At 48.7% G+C, this 11,847-nt stretch overlaps 1 protein-coding gene across 1 annotated transcript; it reads right to left on the bottom strand.

The window, feature by feature from the left end:
* Window positions 1-3,753: 3,753 nt before the first annotated feature.
* Window positions 3,754-9,971, bottom strand: slc5a1 (solute carrier family 5 member 1). Its single transcript, XM_070849996.1, has 15 exons — window positions 9,840-9,971; window positions 9,410-9,481; window positions 9,015-9,119; window positions 8,802-8,861; window positions 8,497-8,601; window positions 8,195-8,300; window positions 7,688-7,768; window positions 7,379-7,587; window positions 6,748-6,883; window positions 6,551-6,658; window positions 6,309-6,459; window positions 6,059-6,227; window positions 4,283-4,498; window positions 4,087-4,192; window positions 3,754-4,010 (listed from the first exon to the last, which is right to left on the bottom strand). Exons 1-15 carry the CDS (start codon window positions 9,969-9,971, stop codon window positions 3,796-3,798), a joined length of 1,971 nt encoding a protein of 656 aa, XP_070706097.1. The 3' UTR covers window positions 3,754-3,795.
* Between the last annotated feature and the right edge of the window lie 1,876 nt (window positions 9,972-11,847).

Genomic DNA, 11,847 nt, shown 5'->3' with positions numbered 1-11,847 from the left:
AGAAATGAATTTCCTTGCTGCCGACTGAAGCTTTAGAAAAGCAGGTCCGTCACGTTTACCACATGTATGTGATTCACACACAGCAGGGAGGTGTCGAGTGGATTCACTCCCCCTTCACACTTTGAATTCTCTAAAAAAAAGGACTTGACTGCTAAATCTGAGACTGTTTCTATAAATTCACCCAGAAACCTGAAGGCAGCGTCACACATGTGCACATACGGGGATGTTGCATAACCAGGATTTGAATAAGTTTTGTATGTGCTCAGTGCTGACGATAAATAATCCTCAGATCAAAGTGAAAAAAACATGATGCGATTTTTCATCAGTGTAAGAGGGCTGTTCTTACATAATGTGGACATCAGACTCATAATGTAATGAGAGCAGCGCCACATCCGACAGGTCTGAACCTCTGTGGAGCTTCTCACAGATTCACGGCGTGAACTCACCTCGTCATGATGCAACATCAGTTCCTCTAATGTGTCTCTAACCAGCAGTGTGGGCAGAAGCCAGTGTCTCTTCACCAAAGGTGTTACAACAGCACTTTACCGTCCGGCCTCCTACTCAGTGAGTTTAATAAAAGGTTATTACTCACTTTAATGGGGCTGTAAGCAGATATAAGTGTTTATTACTGCATTTGATGGACTCCACACTGTCAGAGGAGGCTGGTGTATAAATACACAGATAAACAGCTGCTAACATTTCTGTACATTCATTAACACTAAACCGCCCCCATGGCTGCTCACAGCTACGTCACTGTGCTGTGAAGCATGTTTGAAGGGTTTCTGTGTGTAACTGCTGGACAGAGGAAATAAAGCGTCACCATAGTTAGTTAATCTGCAGAAGAGGAGAAAACACTCAGTCCACAGCAGCAGTGAGCTCATGGTGACCTTCAGCTGTAATGTTCAACCAGTGTCACACCTGTGAAACACACAAGATGCATCACGTGGGTTTGGAGGCTTTGGGTTGTTTAAGAGCTGCAGCAGCAGCATCACTGAATGATGAGTGATTAAGGAGCATCGATCACAGGTAACACAAACTAGTTAGAAGCTTTTCAGTCATAAAGTCAGTTTGGCAGAATATATTTCCAGGGACTTTGTTGCTTCTTGAAGGAGGAAGAAATGAAAGAGTGAAGGAAACACAGTCACATCCTGCACACGTGGAGCTCCAAGTCTTAAATGAGCAACCTCTTAATGGAAAAGCAGCTGTAATCGACAGCAGTGATTTAATATGTTAGATGTAGAGCGACATGCTGAGCTGTCTCAGAGTGAGAGATCAGATCAGATCAACAGGCCAAGAACACTCTTATCGTGAACTTTCTGCAAATGTCAGTGGGCCAAAACATGCCAGAAATGTGTGTGTGGGAGGTTTTACGGTCCAGTGAACTCTGCCGGCCATAAACAAGGTTTATGGTGAAGTCAAAGTCTTTGGAGGGTGTGAGTTGTTTTCTGCTAGAAACGTCTTCCTGTTGCAGACTGACGAGGTGAAGTGCAGCTCAGCAGGAGCTGTGAGGAAGTGGAGACCTACACAATGAGGCCGTCACATGCACAACTGAGGCGCTGTCAGGCTGAGGAGGAACAGAAATGAGACACACACACACACACAGATACACAAGACAAACACACACAGAGGGGCTGTGGTACCACGGTAGCTGTGATGAGGGGGGGAAATAAATAAAATAAATGAGGTGGGACTCTTTTCCTGTGGGACTGTTCTGTTTTTAAAAGGAGCAGCAGGGAGCTCAGCGCTGACAGCTGCTGCCTGAGTGAGCTGACATCATGTGTGTGCAGCTGCAGCCTGAACGGCCTTTTGAAGCCGGTCCGGTCCGGTCTGATCCGGTCCAGTGGTTCAGTCCAGTCCGGTCCAGTCAGGTCCGGTCCTGTGTAATGAGGCTGTTGTGTCACCAGGGGGCGACTGTGTGTCAGCTATCTGATGTGTTCTGTGTCCTCCTGTTTCACATCCATCATCATCCATCCATCCATCATCATCCATCCATCCATCATCATCATCCATCATCCATCCATCCATCATCATCCATCATCATCATCCATCATCATCCATCCCTCCATCCATCCATCCATCCATCCATCCATCATCATCATCCATCCATCCATCATCATCCATCATCATCATCCATCATCATCCATCCCTCCATCCATCATCCATCATCATCCCTCCATCCATTATCATCATCATCCATCCATCCATCCATCATCATCCATCCATCCATCCATCCATCCATCCATACACACCACACCTTTCCTCCAGCCTGGCCCATCAACCGGCTGAGAGAGCAGCACACTGAAGGACTCTTCTTCCCTTTAAGGACTGGTAACAAACTCTAACTGGGTATAATTAACATAACATCACTGCATACATGGTTTAACCTTGTTAATGTACTGATTTGCTTTATTGTTATTGTGATGTGCTGTAGTTTACTGTGCAGCCATGAAGTTTAGCTGATGTTAGTTTGCTCACACAGACACAGAGTCTACAGATGAACCATCCTCTGCTCTAACCTGATACCTTTATCCACACACACACACACACACACACACACACACACACACACACACACGGTTTACAACAGGCCTCCACTGAGAGACAAAGCTAAGCTAACAGCTACAGCCTCTGCCCCACACCCCAGGGGGTCTGGCCATCACCATTTGGGCTCTTCCACCCTTATGGTCCTGTATCTCACATCCTCCTGCCTAGTCACACACACACACACACACACACACACACACACACACACACACACACACTCCCTATTGTTTGTTAGCTAGTCAGTCACTTAGTTAGATTGTTTCTGATTGATTTTGTCATGTCTTAATAAATGTTTTAATACCTGCTGTGAATACTGCCAACCTCTACACTGTCAAGAACTCTGAAATCCTTCAGCTATTATTAATTATCTTTGATAGTTATTAATTATTTCTGATTGTACATACCATTTATTAACCCCCAACACAGAGTTAATACATGTGTCACCATGGGAATGACTCACGGGTCCACGTGTGGTCGTCAATCAGCATTTATTTACCAAGTACATAAAAGATTTGATTTGGTCCAGTTGGCTCAGATTTGAACAGAAAGTTAATGTGCAGTTAAGTAAAGAGGAATGCAGCGTCTCACAGAGCGAACTAGCAGAGGGACGTACAGAGGCGGCACTCTGAGGTCTTTATTCATTAACACCTAAAACAACAGACAGTAAGCTGGACGGACTTTGAGCGCACATAATGACCAGGACAGGGCTGAGGAGGAATGAGGTAGCAAATACAGTAATAAAAATAACTTGTGGACCTGAATACCTTGTGTTACAGGTCGGTGACTGATGTATTCACTGTCACGTCTCTAACATGTAAACTCTCTCAGACGTCACACCCACTCCTGACAGCTACGAGCTCTCTGATTGTTTCACTCCCAAATTAAATAAGACATTTGTGCTGAGACGAGCAGTGAGGTCTCTCTGCTCTGGTTTACACAGAAACTCCCCGAACACTCAGTCACACAAGCAAAGACAGAGAGGAAAGGACCTGTTAACACTGGAGGACCTGTGGAACGTTTACTTCAGCTGCAAAACAGAAAAGTTTAATTTCTTTGCACCAAACCTGGAGACAGAACTGACATACTTTCATGGTTTCACTTTACTAAAACATGTGTTTTGTGGTGGAGGAGCTCAGCAGCCACACTCGGTCTGCATGCAGCAGTAATCTGATTTTAGAGGGTTGAGGACCACAGTTCATGTGGTCATAAATTACATTCATATAAAATCTGAGTATCCAACGGATTGTTTCTTTAACCGAAGAAACCGTGACAGAAAACAGCCACGCACAGGAGGACGATGGCGTTGGCGTTGACCACGTTCCTCCACAGAGGCTCCTCCGAGGTGTCCGTGAGCTTCTTCTGCAGCTCCTCCTGCTCCTTGGCGCTCAGCTGGGGGCCTTTCTGCTGCTCCAGGCCACAGAAGCACATCATGGCCTTCTTGCAGAAGCCCGGCTCCTCCTGGGGTTCTGGGATGGACGAGAAAAGGCGATGAGGACCATCTGCTTGTGTGTGATACGTTTCTACTGGTTGTCTGCTGATTACCTTCCATTTCCATGTCGTTGGCCTCCCTGTTGTCGTCCCACTGGTCCTGCTCCAGGTCCACCCTCTCCTCCGTGCAGTTCCTCAGGCTCCAGCACAGACGATACAGCTAGACAAACGACCAAAGCCAATTATCTGTACAGTCTGTGGTCATATTTATCAAACCGATGATCATAGCGGGCTGGGAGGGGTCACGTACGTGCTTGTCGTCGATGGGTTTGGTCATGAGGGAGACGGCCAGGATGATGACACAGGACACGACGAACAGGATGATGGAGAAGTAGAGGTAGTGGACTCCACAGATTATGGTGGGACAGATGCTGGGGTTAACACAGCTGCCTGTCCCGTACGCAAACTCAGCAATCATCCTGGACAGGCCGATGAACAGGCCAACCGCAAGGCCGCAGAACGCACCCTGAGGGACGGACAGGTAGGACCACAGCTTTTCTATGAGGATGACTGAGAGGCTACAGTCAAGCTTCATGCTGCACGAATGATGACTGATTAATGTCTCAGGTTTTTCAGGTGAATCAAAGTATCGGACAAAGTACAACTGATAAAACTGGTAGAACTGGTGAAGGCGCTAGAGGAGAAGTTAAGGGACCGACAGAATGATGCAAATTCATCCTGAGGGGAGCATGAATGTTGGTAAAAATCCATCCCATACCTGTCGAGACATTTCACTCAAAACCACAGAGGTCGACCTGCTGGTGGCGTTACAGGTATAGTCAGCAGGCTTCTCCCTCTGGGGACCGTGAATGTCTCGAGGCAGTCCATCCAGTGGCTGTTGAGATATTTCTGGTGCTGTGGTCAGCACTGTTGCCTCACAGCTAGAAGGTTCCAGGTTCAAATCCTGGTTTGAACCTGGAATCTTTCTGTGTAGAGTTTTGCATGCTAGCGTGGGTTCTCTCCAGGTACTCCGGCTTCCTCCCACAATCCAAAAGACATGCAAGCTGGGTTAATTGGTGACTCTAAATTGGCCGTAGGTGTGAGTGTTTGTCTGTCTCTGTATGTGGCTCTGTGATTGGCTGGTGACCACTTCAGGGTGACCCCGCCTCTCCCCGAAGTCAGCTGGGATTGGCTCCAGCTCCCCCACGACCCTAACGGATAAGCGGTATAGATAATGGATGGATGGACGGACACAAGCCACACAGTCAGTGTGAATTAAGAGGAGATTACATCCAGACTGGCTGAACTGACGCCCCCCCCTTTGACTGTGGGGCCCTGAATGAATCCAAACAGCACCACACACACAACAGACACATGAAACATACATGACGCAGGAGTGAAGTCATGACAAACATGATTAACGTGGAAACAGATCCGGAGAAATGAGCCGAGGCACCGCGAGAGAGTGCGACTGTGTCGGGTTATAGAAACGTCCTCAGTGAATTTGCTGATTTCTGAATGTGATCAGCTGACGACTTCAGTGTTTCAGCCGAGCGAACGTGACTGTCACGAGAGTGAGAATCATATCCACAGGAGGTATGTGCTCACACCACATTATGAAAGAAAATCTGTTGACCGTCTCAGATCCCACACAGATGTTCGTGTTATCACACTGCTCCATTGTTAGAAGGCACCCAGTTAAAGCAGAAGTCAGATAAAAACTGAAGCCCTTCAGGCAGAATTTACTCAACATCTTTGTGATGGGCTGCTTATGACCACACACACTCTCCTCACCCACGCCAGCAGCACGGCTCCGGGCCGGCGGCCTGTCTGTCAGTTGGTCGACCGCTTTGGCTCGGACCGAAATATCTCAACAACAAGTGGATGGATTGTCGTGGTCGCTGGTGCACATGTTCATGCCCCCCTCAGGATGAGCGTGACCCAAGCAGCGGCGTCATCGGTTTCACCAATTCAATGGTTCCCATCAGCCTCAGCTGCACTTTGTGATTTGTGCTAATCAGCAGACGTTAAACTGAGATGGTTCACGAATCAAACACCTCAACAAGCTGGCAGAGAGGAAACTCACAGGCTCGTTGACACGTTTGCAGAAGATGGCGAGCATGAAGACAGCTGCGATGGGGGGCGTGAGGTAGCTGGTGATGGACTGGATGTAGTCAAAGAGCTGACCGCTCTGGGCCGACTGCACCACAGGGATCCACGCTATGCTCACACCAATCAGGGCCAGGATGAAGACTCTGCACACGGTCCAACAGTGAGGTCACGTCACCACAAAGCAAAGCAAACCAAGTCAAACCGATCACCGATGTGTGTTGTACCTGCCAGCGATCATCAGCTCCCTCTCACTGGCCGAGCGCCGAATCTTGGTGTAGATGTCCATTGTGAAGAGAGTGCTGGCACTGTTGAAAATGGAGGTCAGCGAGCTCATCAGAGACGCCAGCATCACCGACAGCATGAGACCCCGCAGGCCTGAGACGGACAGAATGACGGATTAAAAAGGAGGAGAAAAAGGCTGCTGTTTGCATTATCACTGATGGGACAAAGGTCAGTGTGCAGCCACCATTGGGCATGAGATCCACCACCAGTTTGGGATAAGCGATGTTGGTGCAGCCCACACTGGCCCCACAGTGTTTCTCACACTCAGCCGGGTCCACACACGCCACCACATCTGGAGCAGAGAGGATAAGACCAGCAGGATGTTAGTAATAGTTGCAGGGAGACGTGGACGAGCTGCCGTACACCATCAGACACGCTCACCAGCGTAAAGGATCCTGCTGATCATCCCGGGGAACACCATGAGGAACATGGGCAGCAGCTTCAGGTAGCCACACAAGACACAGCCCGCCTTCACGTGGGAGAGATTCTTGGCTGAGAGGCAGCGCTGGACAATCACCTGCAGACGGCCAGTGTGGGGGGGTGAGAGGTGGAAAGTACCAAATATATCTGCATTAGTTAAGTGCAGCTGTAGGACAACTGTAAACACAGTAAAGCAGACAGAATAAGCTCCACCTTGACCAATGACAACATCTGAGTCAGTAACGATGATCCAGTGATGTAATGTTGTAACCCTGACAGAACTTTTAGTACTTTAAGTACATGTCCTCTGTACTTTTACTCTTTTCTCTCCTTCAGGTTAAACTCACTTGTTATCTTCTGCCATCTAAATGTGCTGGATGTAAACCTTTGAGTTTGTTGGTCCTTCATCATCACCCAGCGTCAGAGCGCCTGTGAATCTTATCTGCGTCTCTTGGAGCATTAGGCTCTGACTAAAAGCACGTCTGCCAGCAGGAGACGAGATAAAGGTGCATAAACGTGTGTGGATCAGTCCTGCGTGTGTGTGTGTGTGTGTGTGCTCGGCCCTGTGAGCCATCCCACGAGCCCGACTGACCTGATCAGTGCACCAGTACCAGGTGGCCTGGATGGTGAGTCCAAACACGAGGCCGGGCCACGGCAGGTCTCCTGTAATGGCGTCCCTAAAGATGTGGAAGGAGTCCGGCCGAGGTTCGTAGCAGCTCGCACTGATGTTGGCCGTGACAGAAGGGACGGCCTCCATGTAGAGCTGCTGGAAGCTGTCATACCCCCCCACCTCGTGGAAAGCTGAGGGTACGTGTGCAATGAAGACTGACGGTCATTCTAACTCTTCAACTATTTGATGAGGGTGACGATAACAAGTACGAGGATAACAAAGCCACATTACCAAAGCCCATGAGGATGAACGATCCAACGACCATGATGATGGTCTGTAAGGTGTCTGTGTAGATGACAGCAGCCAGTCCGCCTGAGGAACAGAGTCTGTGTCAGTCCAAAAGCAGCACGTGTCCTCCCCGCTAAGGGGCACGGGTGAGGGTGAAGAGGATCTTTCTACACGAACCTCTTCATCACACCAAATTAGTTATTCAGCGCTGAGCTGTGTTATGTAAGAGCTCTTTCACTGCTCATCCTGCAGAGCTAAAGTTCAGCTGTGGATTATCACAAAACAGCAACAGAAGGCCACTTCTCTGTTATCGCGGTCCATGGGTAATTAAGCACAATAACACAGCACAGATAAACTAACCAGGAGGAAGGAGAGTGTCTGCATGTCTACATGTGTTCCTGAGAAGACTTTAACCCCCACCATGTTGTCAGGAAGATAAGAGTGCCGCTTTTAGTTCATAAATGATCCCAGTTCAGTGGAAAGGAAGTGAACGCATCGTAGGCGGCAGACCTGTGACGGTGTACAGAGCGGTGATCAGCAGCAGCATGATAACAGCCAGGTAGATGTTCAGACCAAGAGCCTGGTTGATGAAGATGGCTCCAGAGAACATGTCTGCCTGAGAGGGGAGGGAGGAGAGGAGAGGAGAGGAGAGGAGAGGAGAGGAGAGGAGAGGAGGAGGGGAGGGGAGAGGAGAGGAGAGGAGAGGAGAGGAGAGGAGAGGAGAGGAGAGGAGAGGAGGAGAAAACACATCATTTAAATCAACAGCAGCACAGGGTGAGGGTGAGGAGGGTGAGGAGGGTGAGGTGACTTACTGAGATCTTGGTGAAGACGTAGAGGAAGAGCGACAGCACGGACAGGTAGATGCGGATGCGCTGCCCTCCGAACCTCTTCTTCAGGTACTCGGGCATCGTCACCACCTGAACACAGCAGAACACACAGACTGTCGCTCTGCTGCAGGTGAGGACGGAGGGGAGAACACCTGGTGTCTGATCTAATCTCTGAGCTGCTCTTTATGGAAAGAGTCTGTTATGAACTGGTGCTCTATAAATAAAGATCGATCGATTGATTGATTGATTGAAGGTGTGTGCACAGTGAGGGGGCATGTGGCTGTGTTTACCCCCGCTTTGATGTAGATGGGCACAAAGAGCCACCCCAGGATGACGACCACGATCAGAGCCTGAAACACACAGACACAGCCTCCACGCTTATCAGCTGGTCACAGGTTAGAAACACCTGCCACAGGTGGTGATGCTGCATCATCATCATCATCATCATCATCATCATCATCATCATCATTATCATCATGATCATCATCGTCGTCGTCACTCACATTCCACTCAAACCCCCCGATGGCTATCCCTTCAGCCGCAGCCGTCCCAGCGATGCCCACAAAGTGGCCGCTGCCGATGTTGCTGGCAAAGAGTGAAGCTCCGATCTGTGGAGGACACGTCATGGGCTCACAGGACTATTATGGGATGCACTGAGGATGCTCTCTGGCTACTTATGGTCAGTCATGTTGTCACTGAGTTACAGATGATTTACACCCCCAGTTACTCCAAGCCTCATGTTACCTCCCTTATGGCCTCTGCATCATGTTTTATAGGTCCAGTTAGCATAAAGCAATAAACACTTATCAGGCAGCGTGAGTGTGTGACAGCCTCACGCTTCAGTGGGATCAGTGTGATCAGTGTGATCAGTGTGATCAGTGTGATCAGTGACACCCACCGGCCACCACACCATGCTCCTCCCTGCCAGGAAGAAGCCCCCCACTGTGGCTCGGTTGGTGCGCACCATAGCCTGCAACAAGAGGGGGCAGCATGTTACCAAAGCCTCAAAAAACAGCAGCAGAATCTGTATTTCAGTGCAGACACAGCGGCTGCAGCAGTGACCCCCCCGGACTGAGGGACTGCACTCCACCCAGCAGCAGCACCGTCATATCGGGGCTGCTGGACAACTCATTTACTCCTCATTGCTGCTGGGAAGGTGCTCAGAAGGCCTTTGGTGCTAAAAGGTAGATGAAATAATTAACATGCTCACTTGTCCAACGTGTCCATCATTACTACATTCTCTGTTGACTTTGGGGGGGGGGGGGTTCAGGTGTTACAGTGAAACACGCTCTGACTCCCCAGAGGAGATTAACTATTCACAGACTCACCCATACTCCGACAGCCAGCACGACCACAAAGTAAATCACAATAACGGAGATATCTGCCGCGTTGTTCAGGGCCACCGTGCTGTTTGGCCCCCCGGCCCTTATGACGGAGAACCCAAAGTAATCCTGAGACATCTTGCTGAGGGGGGAGCAGAGAACACAGGTGCTGCTGGAGCCGCTCCGGTGAGACTGAAGCACCTGCACACACACTTATGTACCAGGTGGAGGTGTGTGTGTGACTGTAGGTGGTGACTGTAGGTGGGTGTGTGTTTATCTAATAAACCACCACATAGTGTAAGATATATTTAAAGTGCACCCACAAACAAACCCAGCTGAGGCTCTCAGATATGTAACCTTTTAGCAAATAGCATCATTAATGATCAACCGGAGTAAAGAAAAGTAAAGAGTTCCTGAAAGACAAAGGAGCCTCAGATGAAGCTCACTCTGAGCGCTCTGGGGGGGGCTAACACATTTCCCCAAGCTACAGCTATTGTATCTGCTCTGTTTTAACACTGGTGCAGAAAAAGACCAGTTTACTGTGAGTTAAGTCATAAAATCTCTCTTTCACGGTGCTCATTTGCCCTCTCACTGCCCCCCCCCCCTCCACAAAGGCCTAAAGGACTAACTGTAAATATTCATTTGAATCTCATGAAGCCTCTGAACCAGAGCGGAGCCACCACGTGGCCAGAGCGGAGATATGTTCTCCTTCAGTGAAAACAAATAAAAGGCACCCAGCTCCACACGTCCCTCTTCATCCTCACAGACATGACTAACCCTAACCCTAGAGGCCGATGTTTGAGGGGGGGTATCTGATCGTTACAGGTGTCACACCTGCACCCCCCTCCACAGAAAGCAGAATGCAGACAAAGTTGTGTGAGCAGCCAGCAGGTGTCTCTGCAGGACAGTGAGGCTGAACACTGAGCTGCAGACACACATATATCTATAGATATATATCTATAGATATATATCTATAGATATATATATAGCCTTCACTCTGTGTAACCCTAACCCTCACTGGGACACTTCAGGAGAGGTTATCATTAGATGCTGCTCCCACTGTGACAAGTGAACATGTCTGCTGTGAGAAAGGCCCACTGTGGGCAGAGAGAAACCATCCGAATAAGAGTTTTATGTTTCAGCTTTTCAGGAAGTTCGGTGAAAGAAACCCTTCATTCAGAAACAGTTAGCGGGATGAGAGCTCAGGAGCAGAGGTGGCTGCAGGGGACGGGCTGTTTCTAGTAAACCTCCAAACACACACACACGGTCATTTAACAGCACATGAACATCTCTAAAACTTCCATGAATCTTAGCTGCAGTGACACATTCCCATCAGTGGGTGGAAGGCCCTGCAGAGCTGTGGCTGACGCAGAATGTTCCAGTTTTATTCCTGTATGTATGGAAAGCTTCTGTAGTGAGTTCTCAGTGAGTGAAGACATTCAACAGTAACCAGCTAAACCAGAAATCAGATTAAAAGTGTGATTCCTCAGTGGGTCAGCAGGTGTGTGATGCAGTACATCAGCGGCCCCCAACCACCGGGTCCGGTCCGTGGGTCGCACAGAAAAATAATACAAATAATAATAATAATAATAATAATGATAATAATGATAATAATAATAATTAAACAAAATATTTTATTGATGATCAGGCTGAAAGATGTTTTATTTTGAAAATGACCGGATTCTCTCCCGATGACATCCGTCTGTGCCTCTTGACAGGTGAAGACAGGTTAAGACCCTCGTCTCGGTCACGTGACATGTTCCCCCAGGTAAACGTGTTTGGAAGCTTCTTTGGAAAGGGGAAAAGGCAGAAGAAGAAGAAGAGCCTCCGACTCCCCAGAAGAAGAAGAAGAAGAAGAGCCTCCGACTCCCCAGAAGAAGAAGAAGAGCCTCCGACTCCCCAGAAGAAGAAGAAGAAGAGCCTCCGACTCCCCAGAAGAAGAAAGCTGCTTTTAAAAGACAACACCAGGAGTCTGTTTAAAACACGGAGCACAGGTGAGTCTGTGAGAAGAGGA

The sequence above is a fragment of the Pempheris klunzingeri genome, chromosome 19 (assembly GCF_042242105.1).
Source record: "Pempheris klunzingeri isolate RE-2024b chromosome 19, fPemKlu1.hap1, whole genome shotgun sequence".
Lineage (NCBI taxonomy): Eukaryota > Metazoa > Chordata > Actinopteri > Acropomatiformes > Pempheridae > Pempheris > Pempheris klunzingeri.
Note: the sequence above shows the minus strand (reverse complement) of the source record. Positions and strands in the feature narration are given on the sequence as shown.